Source organism: Silene latifolia, chromosome 8, assembly GCF_048544455.1.
Source record: "Silene latifolia isolate original U9 population chromosome 8, ASM4854445v1, whole genome shotgun sequence".
NCBI lineage: Eukaryota > Viridiplantae > Streptophyta > Magnoliopsida > Caryophyllales > Caryophyllaceae > Silene > Silene latifolia.
In genome coordinates, this window is record NC_133533.1 from 53554589 (window position 1) to 53567974 (window position 13386).

At 39.2% G+C, this 13386-nt stretch overlaps 3 protein-coding genes and 1 non-coding gene across 7 annotated transcripts; all 4 read left to right on the top strand.

The window, feature by feature from the left end:
- Window positions 1-210: 210 nt before the first annotated feature.
- Window positions 211-1002, top strand: LOC141596856 (uncharacterized). The gene has a single exon (XM_074417114.1). The coding sequence runs from the start codon at window positions 282-284 to the stop codon at window positions 885-887; it is 606 nt and encodes a 201-aa protein (XP_074273215.1). The 5' UTR covers window positions 211-281; the 3' UTR covers window positions 888-1002.
- Window positions 1003-2381: 1379 nt separating this feature from the next.
- TRNAV-AAC (transfer RNA valine (anticodon AAC)) lies at window positions 2382-2455 on the top strand. Its single transcript has one exon. It is a non-coding gene; the product is annotated as a tRNA-Val (tRNA).
- On the top strand, window positions 2403-10671 carry LOC141596857 (bifunctional fucokinase/GDP-fucose pyrophosphorylase). Of its 4 annotated transcripts, none has more exons than XM_074417115.1 (7): window positions 2403-2990; window positions 4925-5180; window positions 6016-6380; window positions 6669-6795; window positions 7504-8517; window positions 8815-9548; window positions 10106-10671. In XM_074417115.1, the coding sequence occupies exons 1-7, from the start codon at window positions 2658-2660 to the stop codon at window positions 10502-10504; spliced, it is 3228 nt and encodes a 1075-aa protein (XP_074273216.1). In that variant the 5' UTR covers window positions 2403-2657; the 3' UTR covers window positions 10505-10671. The 4 variants fall into 4 exon arrangements, with proteins under 4 accessions (XP_074273216.1, XP_074273217.1, XP_074273219.1 ...); XM_074417116.1 differs by having other exon boundaries at window positions 8818-9548; XM_074417118.1 differs by having other exon boundaries at window positions 2505-2990; window positions 4925-5205.
- A 306-nt stretch (window positions 10672-10977) lies between these two features.
- LOC141595184 (protein LEAD-SENSITIVE 1-like) lies at window positions 10978-13182 on the top strand. Its single transcript, XM_074415154.1, has 2 exons — window positions 10978-11071; window positions 12081-13182. Exons 1-2 carry the CDS (start codon window positions 10978-10980, stop codon window positions 12863-12865), a joined length of 879 nt encoding a protein of 292 aa, XP_074271255.1. The 3' UTR covers window positions 12866-13182.
- Window positions 13183-13386: the final 204 nt, after the last annotated feature.

Here is a 13386-nt window from a genome sequence, read left to right on the forward strand (position 1 = left end):
GTAATAAATAAACTTTTTATTTTGGAATTTTATTGATAATCCTAAGAATAAGAACCACTATTGTTATTGTTTTAATAGAGACGAAAGTATGACGACTTTTTCAAATACTATGCAAGACATTGAATCATAAGCGATAATATTAATTACCCATATTTGATTATTTTGACGGTACAACGGTCCTAGACAACGGTTAATTGTAATAGTAATACTCCCTAAGTCCCTATTACTTGGACTAATTATCAAAATTTCACCCAAAAAATTCCGCACACAAAACATTCAACATGGAAACCTTATCATCCTCCCTAACAACCACCACCTTCCAATTCCCCAAACAATCCAAACCCAACAACCACCCTCAACTCAACCCACCTTTCTCCCACCACCACCACCACCATCACAACCACCCTTCCACCACCTCATCCCTCTCCACCCTACACCAAAAAGACACTTTTACCCCTCTCAACCTCCACTACACCAAAAAGTCCATCTTATCCCCACACCCACCTCCACCCCCTCCTAGAGCCCATGTTCATCGTAGGGCCGCAAGCGGGTATGCCGCTGCGCTTTTGGACGTGTCGCAGTCGAATGGCTCGGTTTTGAAGGTTGAGAGGGATGTTAGGAGGCTGCTCAAGGTGATGAGAAATGATCATGTTAGGGAGTTTATGATGGATGAGGTGGTGGAGGAAGGTGAGAAGGGTAAAGTTGTAAAAGAGCTTTTGGAGAAGGGTAAATTTGACAAGAATTTTGTTGGGTTGGTTAAGTTAGTTGTTGATAAAGGGAAAAAAATTGACTTGGTTAATGATGTTCTTGAAGAATTTCTCAAGGTTTTTTCTCAGCTTTCTGTTAATTATAATAATAAGAATAAGTTGGTTATGGGAAATCCATGAAGAATTAATGTTATTGAACAACTTGTTCTTCAATTTGTCGACTTGTAATATGTTGCTTGATTTGAGTTTGAATTGATGGATTTTAATTAATGGTTTGATTATTATTGTTGTGTGAGATGAATTTGTACTTGTTGCTAGTACAAGGGTAAGAGTGCCGGTATACGACTCTCTAACCGTAATTTGCAGGGGCTGTTGTCTGTATGTCGAGATCGACACTGATTGAGATTGCTGTTACGAGATGAATTGTGGTTGCTTGAAGTTTGATTTTTTCATATTTGTATTACAGAGTATATTTATTACTCATGATATTTAATTTATGCGTAATAAATTGCAGAAAACATTTGTTGCTGAAATTCCAAATTTAAATTTGAGGGTGATCCATAATTCCGTATGTATGAAGCAAGCAATTCGCATTGTAACACAGTGGTTTAGAATTAATGTGAACTAGTCTGCCACGTTTGCTTTTCTGTGTTTGCTACTGCTACGGACTCAACACTGCAACACAGCACGCATGTTATCAGATTGACGCCTATAAAACTGTATATGTCGTAAATTCATAATGTGCTCGAGATATAGTGTGAAATAATAGCATCGGGATAGTTTTCTCTATAGGTTGATTAAAAAGGTTGCAGAGTAACATCGTTGTATGTTGTATCGAGTCGTATTGGTTTATGTAACAACGTACGTTTAACTGGGAGACTATAGAGGGCGTGGGGTAACATTGTGGTGTAGAGTAACATCGTTTCACCATAAGGACTGACACTTTGTGGATTGGATCAAGGAGTTGAAGGAAGGGAGAATTGTATGCAAACACGTACACCTACTCCTTTATCCACTTCACGATATGAACGAGAATAAGTGTCTGGGAGACATGAAAAGTGGATGGCAAATGGAAAGGAAGAGCAAGTGAGCAACGATTAGTTAGCAGAGGCCGGAGGGAATGATAGCAAGTAAGAAAAAGAGATTAATTGAATGAAGATCAACAAATCGACAACGCTAGTTAAATTGATTCTACGGGACTCATAGTTAAAAAGGACTAAATCGACTCGAATTGCTAATATTTTACTCGTATCTTTCTTAAACAGACTCCTCAAATAAACAACTAATAACACACACATAACAAATCAATGTTCAAGACCATTCATCAAAACACAAGTGTATAAAATAAACCACCTGTACAGCCGTACCCATCAAAAAGTGAACCATCTCCTACGTCTTCGTGTAACATAACAAATGTAAATTCCCTAGGAAAAAAAAGTAAACGGTTTTCCAAACTCTATCAAAAATGAGTTAGTCTTGCTGAACACGGGTCGAAGCAAGTGACGGGTAATGCCACTCACAAAACGGATAGGGGGACAAGGTGGGGCACCCCTATGTGCTTCCCTCTCTCCTCTATTTGGGTCATTTGTGAGAGGAAATGGTATCCGTCTTTAATGAGATTTTGTGATCAGAAATACATTTTTAATATATGCAACATCAACATGATATCATCAAGGTGTCGTGGTGTAGTTGGTTATCACGTCAGTCTAACACACTGAAGGTCTCCGGTTCAAACCCGGGCGACGCCACCATTTCTATTTTTACTAGTATTTTTTTTCCTCTTGCCAAATTCTGATCACCATCTTCAGAAGTCAGATCCCACACAGGACCACACACCATGACTCATTAACTTCCCAACTCCCAAGACAACATAGAAATCACTCACATACATTCACTCTCTTCACTCCATCATACGAGTATCACTCTACGCACTGGGTGTCGGCAACAACAATGTCATCCTTCGGAAACCCAAATCCCCGCCGACACACAAAATCCGACATAACCGCCACCCTCCGTAAATCCTGGTACAGACTCAGATTATCAGTGAGGCACCCTACACGGGTTCCAACGTGGGACGCCATCGTACTTACGGCAGCGTCCCCCGAACAAGCCAAACTCTATGACTGGCAGCTTAATCGTGCCAAGCGCCTTGGCCGTATCGCCCCCGCTACTGTCACTCTTGCCGTTCCTGATCCTGATGGCTGTCGTATTGGTTCCGGGGCTGCTACTCTCCATGCCCTCCGTCAACTCGCTCTTCATTATCTTGGAATTGGTGCTGATCAGGTATGGGACATTTTATGTTTACAGTGGCGGAACCAGGATTTTAAGTTGCTATACTCCCACAGTCAAATGATTGAAATCAAGAGAGTTTAAATTATGATTGTGTAAATGTGGACGGTCAAGTTATTTTTGTACCTTTTTATAGGGTATTTTAATCCAACTGTAACAAATGGTTAGGATGGAGAGAGTATCAATTGATTATAGTGCGACGGCCCTTTGTTCGGTCATTGCTTATAGTATTTATGTGGTGGATGATCAGGTGTGTGAGATGGTATTAATGTGAAGTGAGTTTGAGGGTTTTATGAATGTGACACAGTTTGAGAATGTGAGTTTGTCATGATTGTGGATGTAGTGATATTCAGGTCATGAGACGGTATTGCGTTGAAATGGGTTGAGTTTCAAAGAATTTTGAGTTCGCTTTTAAATTAGTGCCTTAGGCGTGTATGAATAGTGTCGGTGTAGGCAAAATGAGTGGATTATTAGCTACATTGGCCAATTGCTGTGTAGAATTCTTTTTCGTTTTAGGGAGTGCGTTGGGTGAGGAACTGAGGATTTGTTGTTTTTGGTTTTGGAGTGGTTGACAGTCAGTTTGGTACTTCGACAGCATCAAAATCAGTTTATTTAGCCCAGTGCGAGTCATTTTGTGATGTATGAACTAAGAGTCGCGGTTGAATGTAGGGTGAGGACGGTTGTTTTGGTTTTCGGTGAAGACTTGGAGATGGCAATCATATTTCCTTCTGAGTGGTGTCAAATCATTTTATTTAGCTAACCCCGAATTATTTTGGAACCAAGACTTAGTAGTAACAATAGTAGTGGTCGATGATGGATCATATGAGATGTAGTTGGATAGTAATAGATCTCAGCTTTCGGAACAATGATAAGAAGGTGAAATATTTATTGTTTGATTGATGATTGGAGTAATGATAAAGCTTAGGAAAATGCCAAGATGATAGCTTCAATTAAGGCAACTAGCTTCAATGGATGGATTAGGCAGGCATGGGATTTAAAGAACGCTGATTTGTTGATCTCCTGTTTCTATACTATGTCAAATGATGTATCAACTATCAATGAATAAATGGCGAAAATATGGATGGTTTTGTGCATTTAACAACTATGTTGTGCAGATGAAAAGCTCACAGTCCACACCCTTCAACCAGAATGTTCAGATGTCAATAGCTTTCCCTGTTGCTGTATAGTTCATACTTCAGTGTAATTGCCTGATTCGAGAGGATATTCACAGAGATAGGAGTCACACATGATGATATGGGTATGCCTGAGAAAATTATGTGAAGGAAATTTGTTTGAGATGATTAAGGACTCTTATGAAGCTGACATCATATTTACAAATAATGAGAGGGGAAAAAACTTTGCAACGCGTACTTTGAACTGTCAAAAGCAAGGCTTCTGTTATTAATTCTAAGTTCACCGTCGTTAATTAGTCTGGCAGAGAGGTGATACTGCTCTCTCTTATGCCCTCAAATAGTTAAAGGCCTATATGGGCTATATCTGATACACGGACAATGGGATTGGTACGAGAAGTCTTTAGTTTGGTTTTCTTCTATAACTCTTATTGAAAGCAACTCTAACAAGAATGCCGTAGGTAGCATTACTTCAGAATATGTTATCTTACGAGTATGCTCATCTTCTACCTAAGGGCTTACTGTCCCTGATTCTTCTTTTTGTCTAACACCTCACACCTTAAAATGCATGTCTTCTGCTTATTTGCGTTTGTGAATTATTCACTGCTTCACTGTCAGTTAAGCAAGTTTGGTTTAAGGTAAAATTGTAGCTGTGTCTAGTTTCTTTACCGTATACTCTTTCTCTACCATTTTAATTACTACTTTGACGTCTACAACTTTCCACTGAGAAGTTTTTTTTTTTTCCTTCCATTCTACTGTTTTTTATATTGACTCTATGTGTTTCTTAAAAACAAACAGGCTGCAGAGGTAGATGGTGGAAGCGCTGACAATGGAGCTTCTTACCTGCCGTATAGTGACGTGTTAGAAAAAAAACATATACTGTTACTGCATGCTGGAGGTGACTCTAAGCGGGTTCCGTGGGCAAATCCTATGGGAAAAGTTTTCTTGCCGCTTCCATATCTCGCAGCCGATGACCCTGATGGGCCTGTGCCATTGCTTTTTGACCATATACTTGCAATATCGTCCTGTGCAAGGCAAGCTTTCAAGAATGAAGGTTATTCATAATTTTTACCATCAAGGTCTATTTTGGCTTTAGTCCTTTGAGTTGGTTTCCCATTAAGTTACCTAAAGCAATATATATGTGCAATACTAAGCCATATGTATGCAGCTAAAGAAACACTAAAGCCGCAAATAAATATATGCATTACAGCACAATTTGTTAAGAGTAGGAGATTGCAGATATAGTTCTTTCTTTCCATTGCACAATACAATCCCTTTAAGTAGCACAATTTATACATGATTTCTTTATTAGTACTACATAGGGTGCTTTTATAGTTTCAATTTTGTTGGTAACTTTATTGGAACAGTAGGTTATCAGATCTCTCCAGGTGCAATATATACTCTCGATTTCGTATTAGCTGACCCCATATACTGTTGGTTTGTGATATCTCCATTGTTGCATATTGTAAACTGGGGAGTTATGATCCTGTTGGTTTTGTTTAATCTCCAAGCTTTCGGTCCTTCACTTGAGCAAATGGCGGACGTAGGCAGTTTGAGGTGCCTTCCTTAGGACACACATAAGAACAAAAAACAATTACGTAGAAAGGAAACTTTTTGTGTTATGTTTAGGAGATATATTGGCTAATTTGTGGGTTCCAATTTCTAGAGATCATCGAGTAAGACCTGACCTTGCACTCGTCAAATAGTCAAGGATAAAATACTGTGTCAAACTTCTCATGTGATTTTGTACAGTGACTGTAATTAGTTTTCTCAATTATGTGATTTGAATCAATAAAATATCGACAGCAATCTGTTTTGTGATTGTCAATTTTATGTGATGCATAAAGCTTGCCTAACTGAATGCCTGTGCTTTTGCAATTAATATGCAGGAGGTTTGTTCATTATGACGGGAGATGTCCTTCCTTGTTTTGACGCCTCTAATATGGTTCTACCAGAGAACACATCGTGTATAATCACAGTACCAATAACCCTCGACATTGCCTCTAACCATGGAGTTGTCGTGGCTTCAGAAACTGGCTCTTTAAGTGCTGCCTCTTCCGTCAGTTTAGTAGACAACCTTCTGCAGAAACCTACTGTTGCGGAGCTTGTTGAAAATCAGGCTATTCTGGATGATGGGAGAACATTGCTTGACACTGGAATCATAGCTGTCAGAGGTAAAGCATGGGTTGAGCTTGTGAAGCTTGCGTGTTCTTGCCAATCTTTGATTCAGGAGCTTCTGGAGAGTAAAAAAGAGGCAAGCTGTTAACTTTGAGGGTATCTTTTGTTGCCTGGTTTGATTGTTTGTATAGAGCCAAAAAAGGGGAAAAAGAAATAGAAATTTGTATAAAGAATTTAATTTTCGTCTGTGAACATTTAACCTGCTTTAGGTACTAGAACTGCAAATCTCGTACAATTTTCTCAACGGTCTTTAACTTTGGTTTATACTGAAGCTTTGTTCCTATCTTTTTTTCACTTTCCCGTTCTTTCTCGAGTGCATATTCCTTTAATTACAGTCGTCTGTTTTAACTGTAACACTTTGCAGATGAGCTTGTACGAGGACTTGGTTGCAGCTTGGGTGCCAAAAAAGCATGAATGGTTGAAGAAGAGACCATTGGGAACTGAACTTCTTAACAAACTGGGAATTGAACAGATGTTCAGCTACTGTGCTAGTATGTTAAAATTCTTATAACGTGTTTTCTGAGTCCTATGTGTTCTGCGTCAAAATCACATTTGCCTTATGTTTTTTCATCTGGATCTGAGATTTACTATTTAGTGTTGGGTTTTTGTTTTTTGCTTTTTTTTTTTTTAAATACAAAAAAGGCCTGTTACGGTTTCATGGAATAAAAAATTAGTGGTGGTATCAATGTATTATTGACTAGGATTACGAAGTGTGTCTACATGATGTAATTGGTCATACATAGCCAATGCTTGACTGCGTTACTGTCTCCGAAATTTGAGTAACTTAAATCAGCAGGCCAGTTGTCCGGGTTGATAGGGAAGCATCTATCTAAATGAGAAATAGCTTGTGAACTCTCGCGTCCTTTATATTGTTATCCGGCCGAGTGAAGTGAAAAAGTAGTCTTATTGGGAAATTCGTTTATTTCTTCCAACCTTTCCGGTCTATTAAAAAAGATCCTATACAGTCATTTTTACGTGTTAATTTTCCAATGAGATAAAGCACATTTACTCTCTCATTTAAAAATCTCATACCCAGACTCCTACTTCATTGGTGGGGACCAACCTTCAACGAACTCAAACTCGTGGCTTTATAATATTTGGAATGGGGTTGATGTTTAAGGAGTCATTTTCATTCGTACTTTAAGTGCAATAAACATGTTTTCAGAATGATGGAACAGAACTAATTTATCCCTGCACAGATGAATTGCTCTTTTTGCATTTTGGAACATCAAGTGAAGTTTTGGATCATCTTAGTGGAACCGACTCTGGATTAGTTGGAAGAAGACACTTATGTTCTATACCAGCAACCACATCATCAGACATTGCAGCATCAGCTGTTGTTCTTTCCAGCAAAATTTTACCTGAGGTCTCTATAGGTGAAGATTCTCTTATCTATGATTCATCCATTTCAAGTGGGATACAAATTGGCTCGCTCTGTATAGTTTTAGGTATGAATATTCCTGGGACTTCTGATAACACAGTAAAAGATCCACTAAGATTTATGCTCCCAGACCGCCACTGTATATGGGAGGTGCCATTAGCCGATTGCAGTGATAGAGTTATTGTGTACTGTGGACTTCATGATAATCCAAAGACCTCGATTCTCAAGGATGGGACTTTTTGTGGTAGACCATGGAAGAAGGTCTTACGTGATTTACACATTCAGGAAACCGATCTTTGGGAACCAACAGGTGTTAGCGAAAAATGCTTGTGGAATGCAAGGATATTTCCCGTCCTCCCTTACTTTGAAATGCTTCTTCTGGCATCATGGTTAATGGGCTCAAGTTACTATAAAAACGGAAGCATGCTTCACTTATGGAGAAGCTCTCCTCGTGTCAGTTTAGAAGTACTACATAGGTCCATTGACTTCCAGGAAATGTGTTTGGGTTCCAGCAATCACCAAGCTGAACTTGCTGCTGGTATAGCTAGGGCGTGCATCAACTTTGGGTTGCTTGGGCGTAACTTGTTTCAATTGTGTCAAGAGGTGATGCAAATGGAAGCGTCAGGAGCTGAAATTTGCAGGGACTTTTTAGCAATGTGCCCAAGTCTCCAGGTCCATAATTCAAAAATGGTTCCTAAAAGCCGTGCATATCAGGTGAAAGTGGACCTCCTCCGTGCTTGCAATGATGAAAGAATAGCCGATGAGCTTGAGGACAAAGTTTGGGCTGCAGTTGCTGATGAAACGGCTTCAGCTGTTAGATATGGCTTTAAAGGTATTATTTTGGATAGAGGCTTTAAGTTTGACTTCTTTGACCGAAGTCATGTAACACGAATTTGCATATTAGACTGTCTCAGGAGGAGATTATTACGAGAATGACCCATACCATGGGGTAGTTGATTGTTGGTTTTATCTTTTAGTGGGGGTAATGGGTATAAAGTTTGCGGATTCTATCTGAATTCGGTTAGTGTCAGTTATATTAATATGAGACCGTCTCAGAGGAGACTAATTGGATAACACAAATTCATATTTCAAATGTGATTTATGTCTATCTTAATCTTTGTACCTGCAGAAGATCTCTTAGATGCTTCCCGTGGCACACTCGCTCTACCACATGAAATAAGCAAGCTCAAAGCATTTCCAAAGAAGCAAAACTTTCCTCGGACAGTGAAGGTGGAATTACCAGTACGCGTAGATTTTGTCGGGGGTTGGAGCGATACCCCTCCATGGAGCCTAGAACGTGCTGGTTGTGTTCTAAATATGGCCATTTGTTTGGAAGATTCCCTTCCAGTTGGCGCAATCATAAACACAACCATGAGTACTGGTATATCAATTAATGATGATGCTACAAACGAGTTATTCATTCAAGATCTTACCTCAATTGCCCCTCCTTTTGAAAATGACGACCCATTTAGGCTTGTCAAATGTGCTTTGCTCGTGACTGGAGTCATCCATGACAAGATTCTTCAAGATATGGGATTGGAGATCAAGACATGGGCGAATGTTCCACGTGGCAGTGGATTAGGTACATCCAGTATACTTGCTGCTGCTGTAGTGAAAGGACTTCTTCAAATAGTCGACGGAGATGACGGGAATGAAAACGTTGCTAGACTGGTATTGGTATTAGAACAGCTCATGGGCACAGGCGGAGGCTGGCAAGATCAAATTGGAGGGTTATATCCTGGTATCAAGTTTACAAGTAGCTTCCCTGGAATCCCTTTGCGACTTCAGGTCATTCCGTTGTTGATCTCTCCTGAATTGAAGGTTGAGCTGCAACAGCGATTGCTTGTGGTATTCACTGGTCAAGTAAGTTGTGTTGTGTTTTTATTTCTAGTCTATTTTTTTTTTCTGGCTGTAGAAAAAACGTAATTTGATTTGAAAAAATGACCCGACTCAAGATCCAAATTAGACCCGAACAAAAAATATAAAAAATGACCAGAACTGATCTGATTCCTAGCTGGCCCACATATAGCTAAACCTGATACTAACCCGACCCAGAAACACCTTATCTGATATGACCTCAGTTATCTTTGGATTACATTACATGTAAATGTATCTATATGACTAATAGCCTGAATAAATACGACATGGAATGACCGGGGCCAAACTGACCCGTACACAAAACCATTTGACCGAAGTGCATAAAATATCTGAAACAACATGACCTGTTGCCGATTAGAGTGACCCATTTACCAGGTCTACTTCACTATCGTGGATACTTTTTTGAGTTTTGCTCTACTACCTGTCTACCTGTACAGTAGCATTATTACAAGTTAGGTTTAGGTGATTGTCTTTCCCTTGGGTGCTTGCTCAAACTTCGATTTTTGTTTTTCGGTTTCTAACTATAACTTTACTCACTCTAGGTCCGTCTAGCTCGTAAAGTATTGCAAAAAGTAGTGACTCGCTACTTGAGACGAGACAATTTGCTAGTGTCAAGTATAAAACGTCTGGCTGAACTAGCGAAATTAGGGAGAGAAGCTCTGATGAACACCGACATAGATGAGCTGGGCAATATCCTGATGGAAGCATGGAGACTCCACCAAGAACTCGACCCTTTCTGTAGTAATGAGTGTGTCGATCAGTTATTTGACTTTGCCGAGCCTTATTGTTGTGGCTACAAGCTTGTGGGTGCTGGTGGTGGCGGCTTCGCTTTGCTGCTTGCCAAGGATTCTGATAGTGCTGTCGAATTGAGACGACTTTTGATGAATAGCTCGGATTTGGACGTGAAAGTTTATAATTGGAGTATCTTTTCGGGGCAGTAACATGTAAGTTATCTATGTACGAGTATGATAAGTTTGAACTGGTAGAAATATATTTGGTAAATATTGAAATTGATGTAAAACCATGTTCGGAACTTGTAGAGGTGCTGTGTCATTTCTAATGTGATTATATTCATTTCATAATATATTTGGTATACATTTGTTTCGAATATCAAGGTTCATTTCGAAGCTTATATAAATACGAGCACATAATATAAAGAGTTGAGTTTCAACCCCATACCAAATGAATCTCGAAAAATGAAAATGAGCGTATTAAAGAGCAGGAGAGTAAAGGGGATGTATCCAACTAATGTTGCCTCGTAAATGAAATCTAAAATGACCCTTTAACATACCCTCCACATTAGTACTCCGTATTTAAAACCTGGTTGATAACTGGAAATGTCAAGTGATTCTCATTCCAAAGAGTAAACAATTGAGTTGAGTTTTGAGAAGTAGATTTGGAGAGAGTAGAGACGATGGGTCTGGTGAGGCACAAGGTGAGGAAGGAGGACATTAAACCTGGTGACCACATTTACGCTTGGAGAGCTTGTTATACTTACTCTCATCATGGTATTCTCTCTCTTTCTTTACTGCTTTACTATCAAACCGTTAACTTGTCACTCTTGTCTTCCATCGCCTTAGGAGACTGACATCATTTTTGTTTCTATGTTCACGCATTTTCTGGTCTTTCTAACAGTATTCAATTTTCTAATGAGATGATTTTTTTCTTAGTAGTGTTTTAGAGTCCAGTCGTCCAGATATCCAAACCAAGCGAAATGACTCGCTAATCGCTATGTTATATAACGCTATCAAGCAAAATGACTAATTAAACCGTTTGTGTACTAGGATTTCCTTTGAGTGCGTGCAGTTTAGCAATGGGTCGTCGACTAAGCCATTTAAGCATCTGCTCTTTAGTCAAGTTTCTAAAGAGCTTCGAATTTCACCCTCCATGCAAAGGGAGCTAGTACGAGTACTGTACTTTAACGCATTATCGACATTCTTCATTTGATAGCGAATATTTCAGTCATTTCTTGATCAATGTGGTTTTGAATATCTGCGTTTTTTTTTGCTCCCTTGGTATGAGAATTATTTTTTCAGATCGGTCGCTGACTTAATCATAAATAACATTAAAGTGGGTTTTATGGATTGTTTCTGGAATGATGGTTGCGATTCTGCCCATTTTAGGGCTGTTTCAAGTGTAGGCTCAGGTTTTCTGTTAAAAATTACTCCGGTAGTTTTTTTGAATTGGTTTTAGGTCGAGTCATTTCTGATAAATTTGAGTTTGTGCCTATTATGTTTTTTTTTTTTTTTTTTTTTTTTTTTTTTTTTTTCACAGGTCATTCTTTGGGGTTTTTGAACTATAACCATAAACCATACGATGAACAGCCATTCTTAATATATGTCTTACGGTCTTACCCCTGCGGTATAGGAGTATATAAAATCTCACTGGAGATTGTCATGAACTTAAAATGGTCTTTTTCCATTATATGTGGTTCATTTAATACGAGTAATAATTTGAACGACTATGTTGTACATTATTTCACTAATTTCTTCCCGCTTTATGTTTTTATATAACAAGGCATTTATGTTGGTGGAAACAAAGTTGTTCACTTCACAGCCCCAGCAGTCCCAGAGGATGGTGGTTTGAAACTAAGTACTTCCTCAAGTCAGTCGAGTGCTAGTTATGGATGCCCTTCTCAATGCTCTACTTCCTCTTATGGTGGTTCGAATCTAAGTACTTCCTCAAGTCAGTTGAGTGCCAGTTATGGCTGCCCTTCTCCATGCCCTACTTCCTCTTATAGTGGTTCGAATATAAGTACTCCATCTAGTCATTCGAGTGCCAGTTATGGTCACCCTTCTCCATGCCCTACTTACCCTGATTGCGGTTTCAGACAACCAGACAGTGGGGTCGTTCTATCTTGTGTAGACTGCTTTCTGGGGAAAGGATCACCTCACTTATTCGAGTATGGAGTCTCCAAGCTTTCCTTACACATCAAAAGGGCTGGAACATGCACCACTGCACAGGCTGACCCATCTGAAACCGTCATTCACAGGGCAACCTATCTTCTACAAAACGGATTTGGAAACTATGATACGTTCCGAAACAATTGCGAGGACTTTGCTATCTACTGTAAAACAGGTTTAGTAAACAAATTCGGGTTTGGAAGGAGCGGTCAAGCGGCATCAGTAAATGGAGTCTCACTTCTTGCTACGCTAGCTGGGGTGATGAGGAGTCCTCTAGGGGTAGCAGTAGGAGCTGGAATTTATTTTATGACCCGTCATGAGTCTGACATTGGACTTTGCCATCATGCAATTAAGGTACCAGTCGAGGAGCTAGCTGTCTACTTCATTCGTAGGCGGTAGGTCATCCCTGGAAGCAATGCAAGCCGGGATTTTAAAATTAAAATTGCCCGGACAGTCATCGGAAGAAAGTTGTTAACTATTATCAAGTTATTTATGATAATAATCAGTGTGCAACAATAAACATCTGGGTGGGGTTACTGGCAGACTTGAACCCTTGACCAAGTGACTAAAGACCTACACAAGTATACCAATACCACCATAAATGAGGTGGCTTCCTCCTACACCTACCTCAACATTTCCAAACTGACTTTGAACGCAACCAACATATTCCATCAATATACAAAAGTTAGTAAGGATTCACCCTTGTCACATTGAATTTATATTCTCACCTGCGAAGTGCAGTCATTTGAACCAAAAAAAAAAAAAAAGTTGAATTTATATTCATTTCGAAACTCAATTAAATACATTAATATAAAAAGTTGCAGAATTATACTCTCTGTACCATTGAAGTGCTTACAAAAAGAGTTTTCACAAGTACTCCGTATACATTTCATGAAATCTTGACGTGAGAATGACAATAA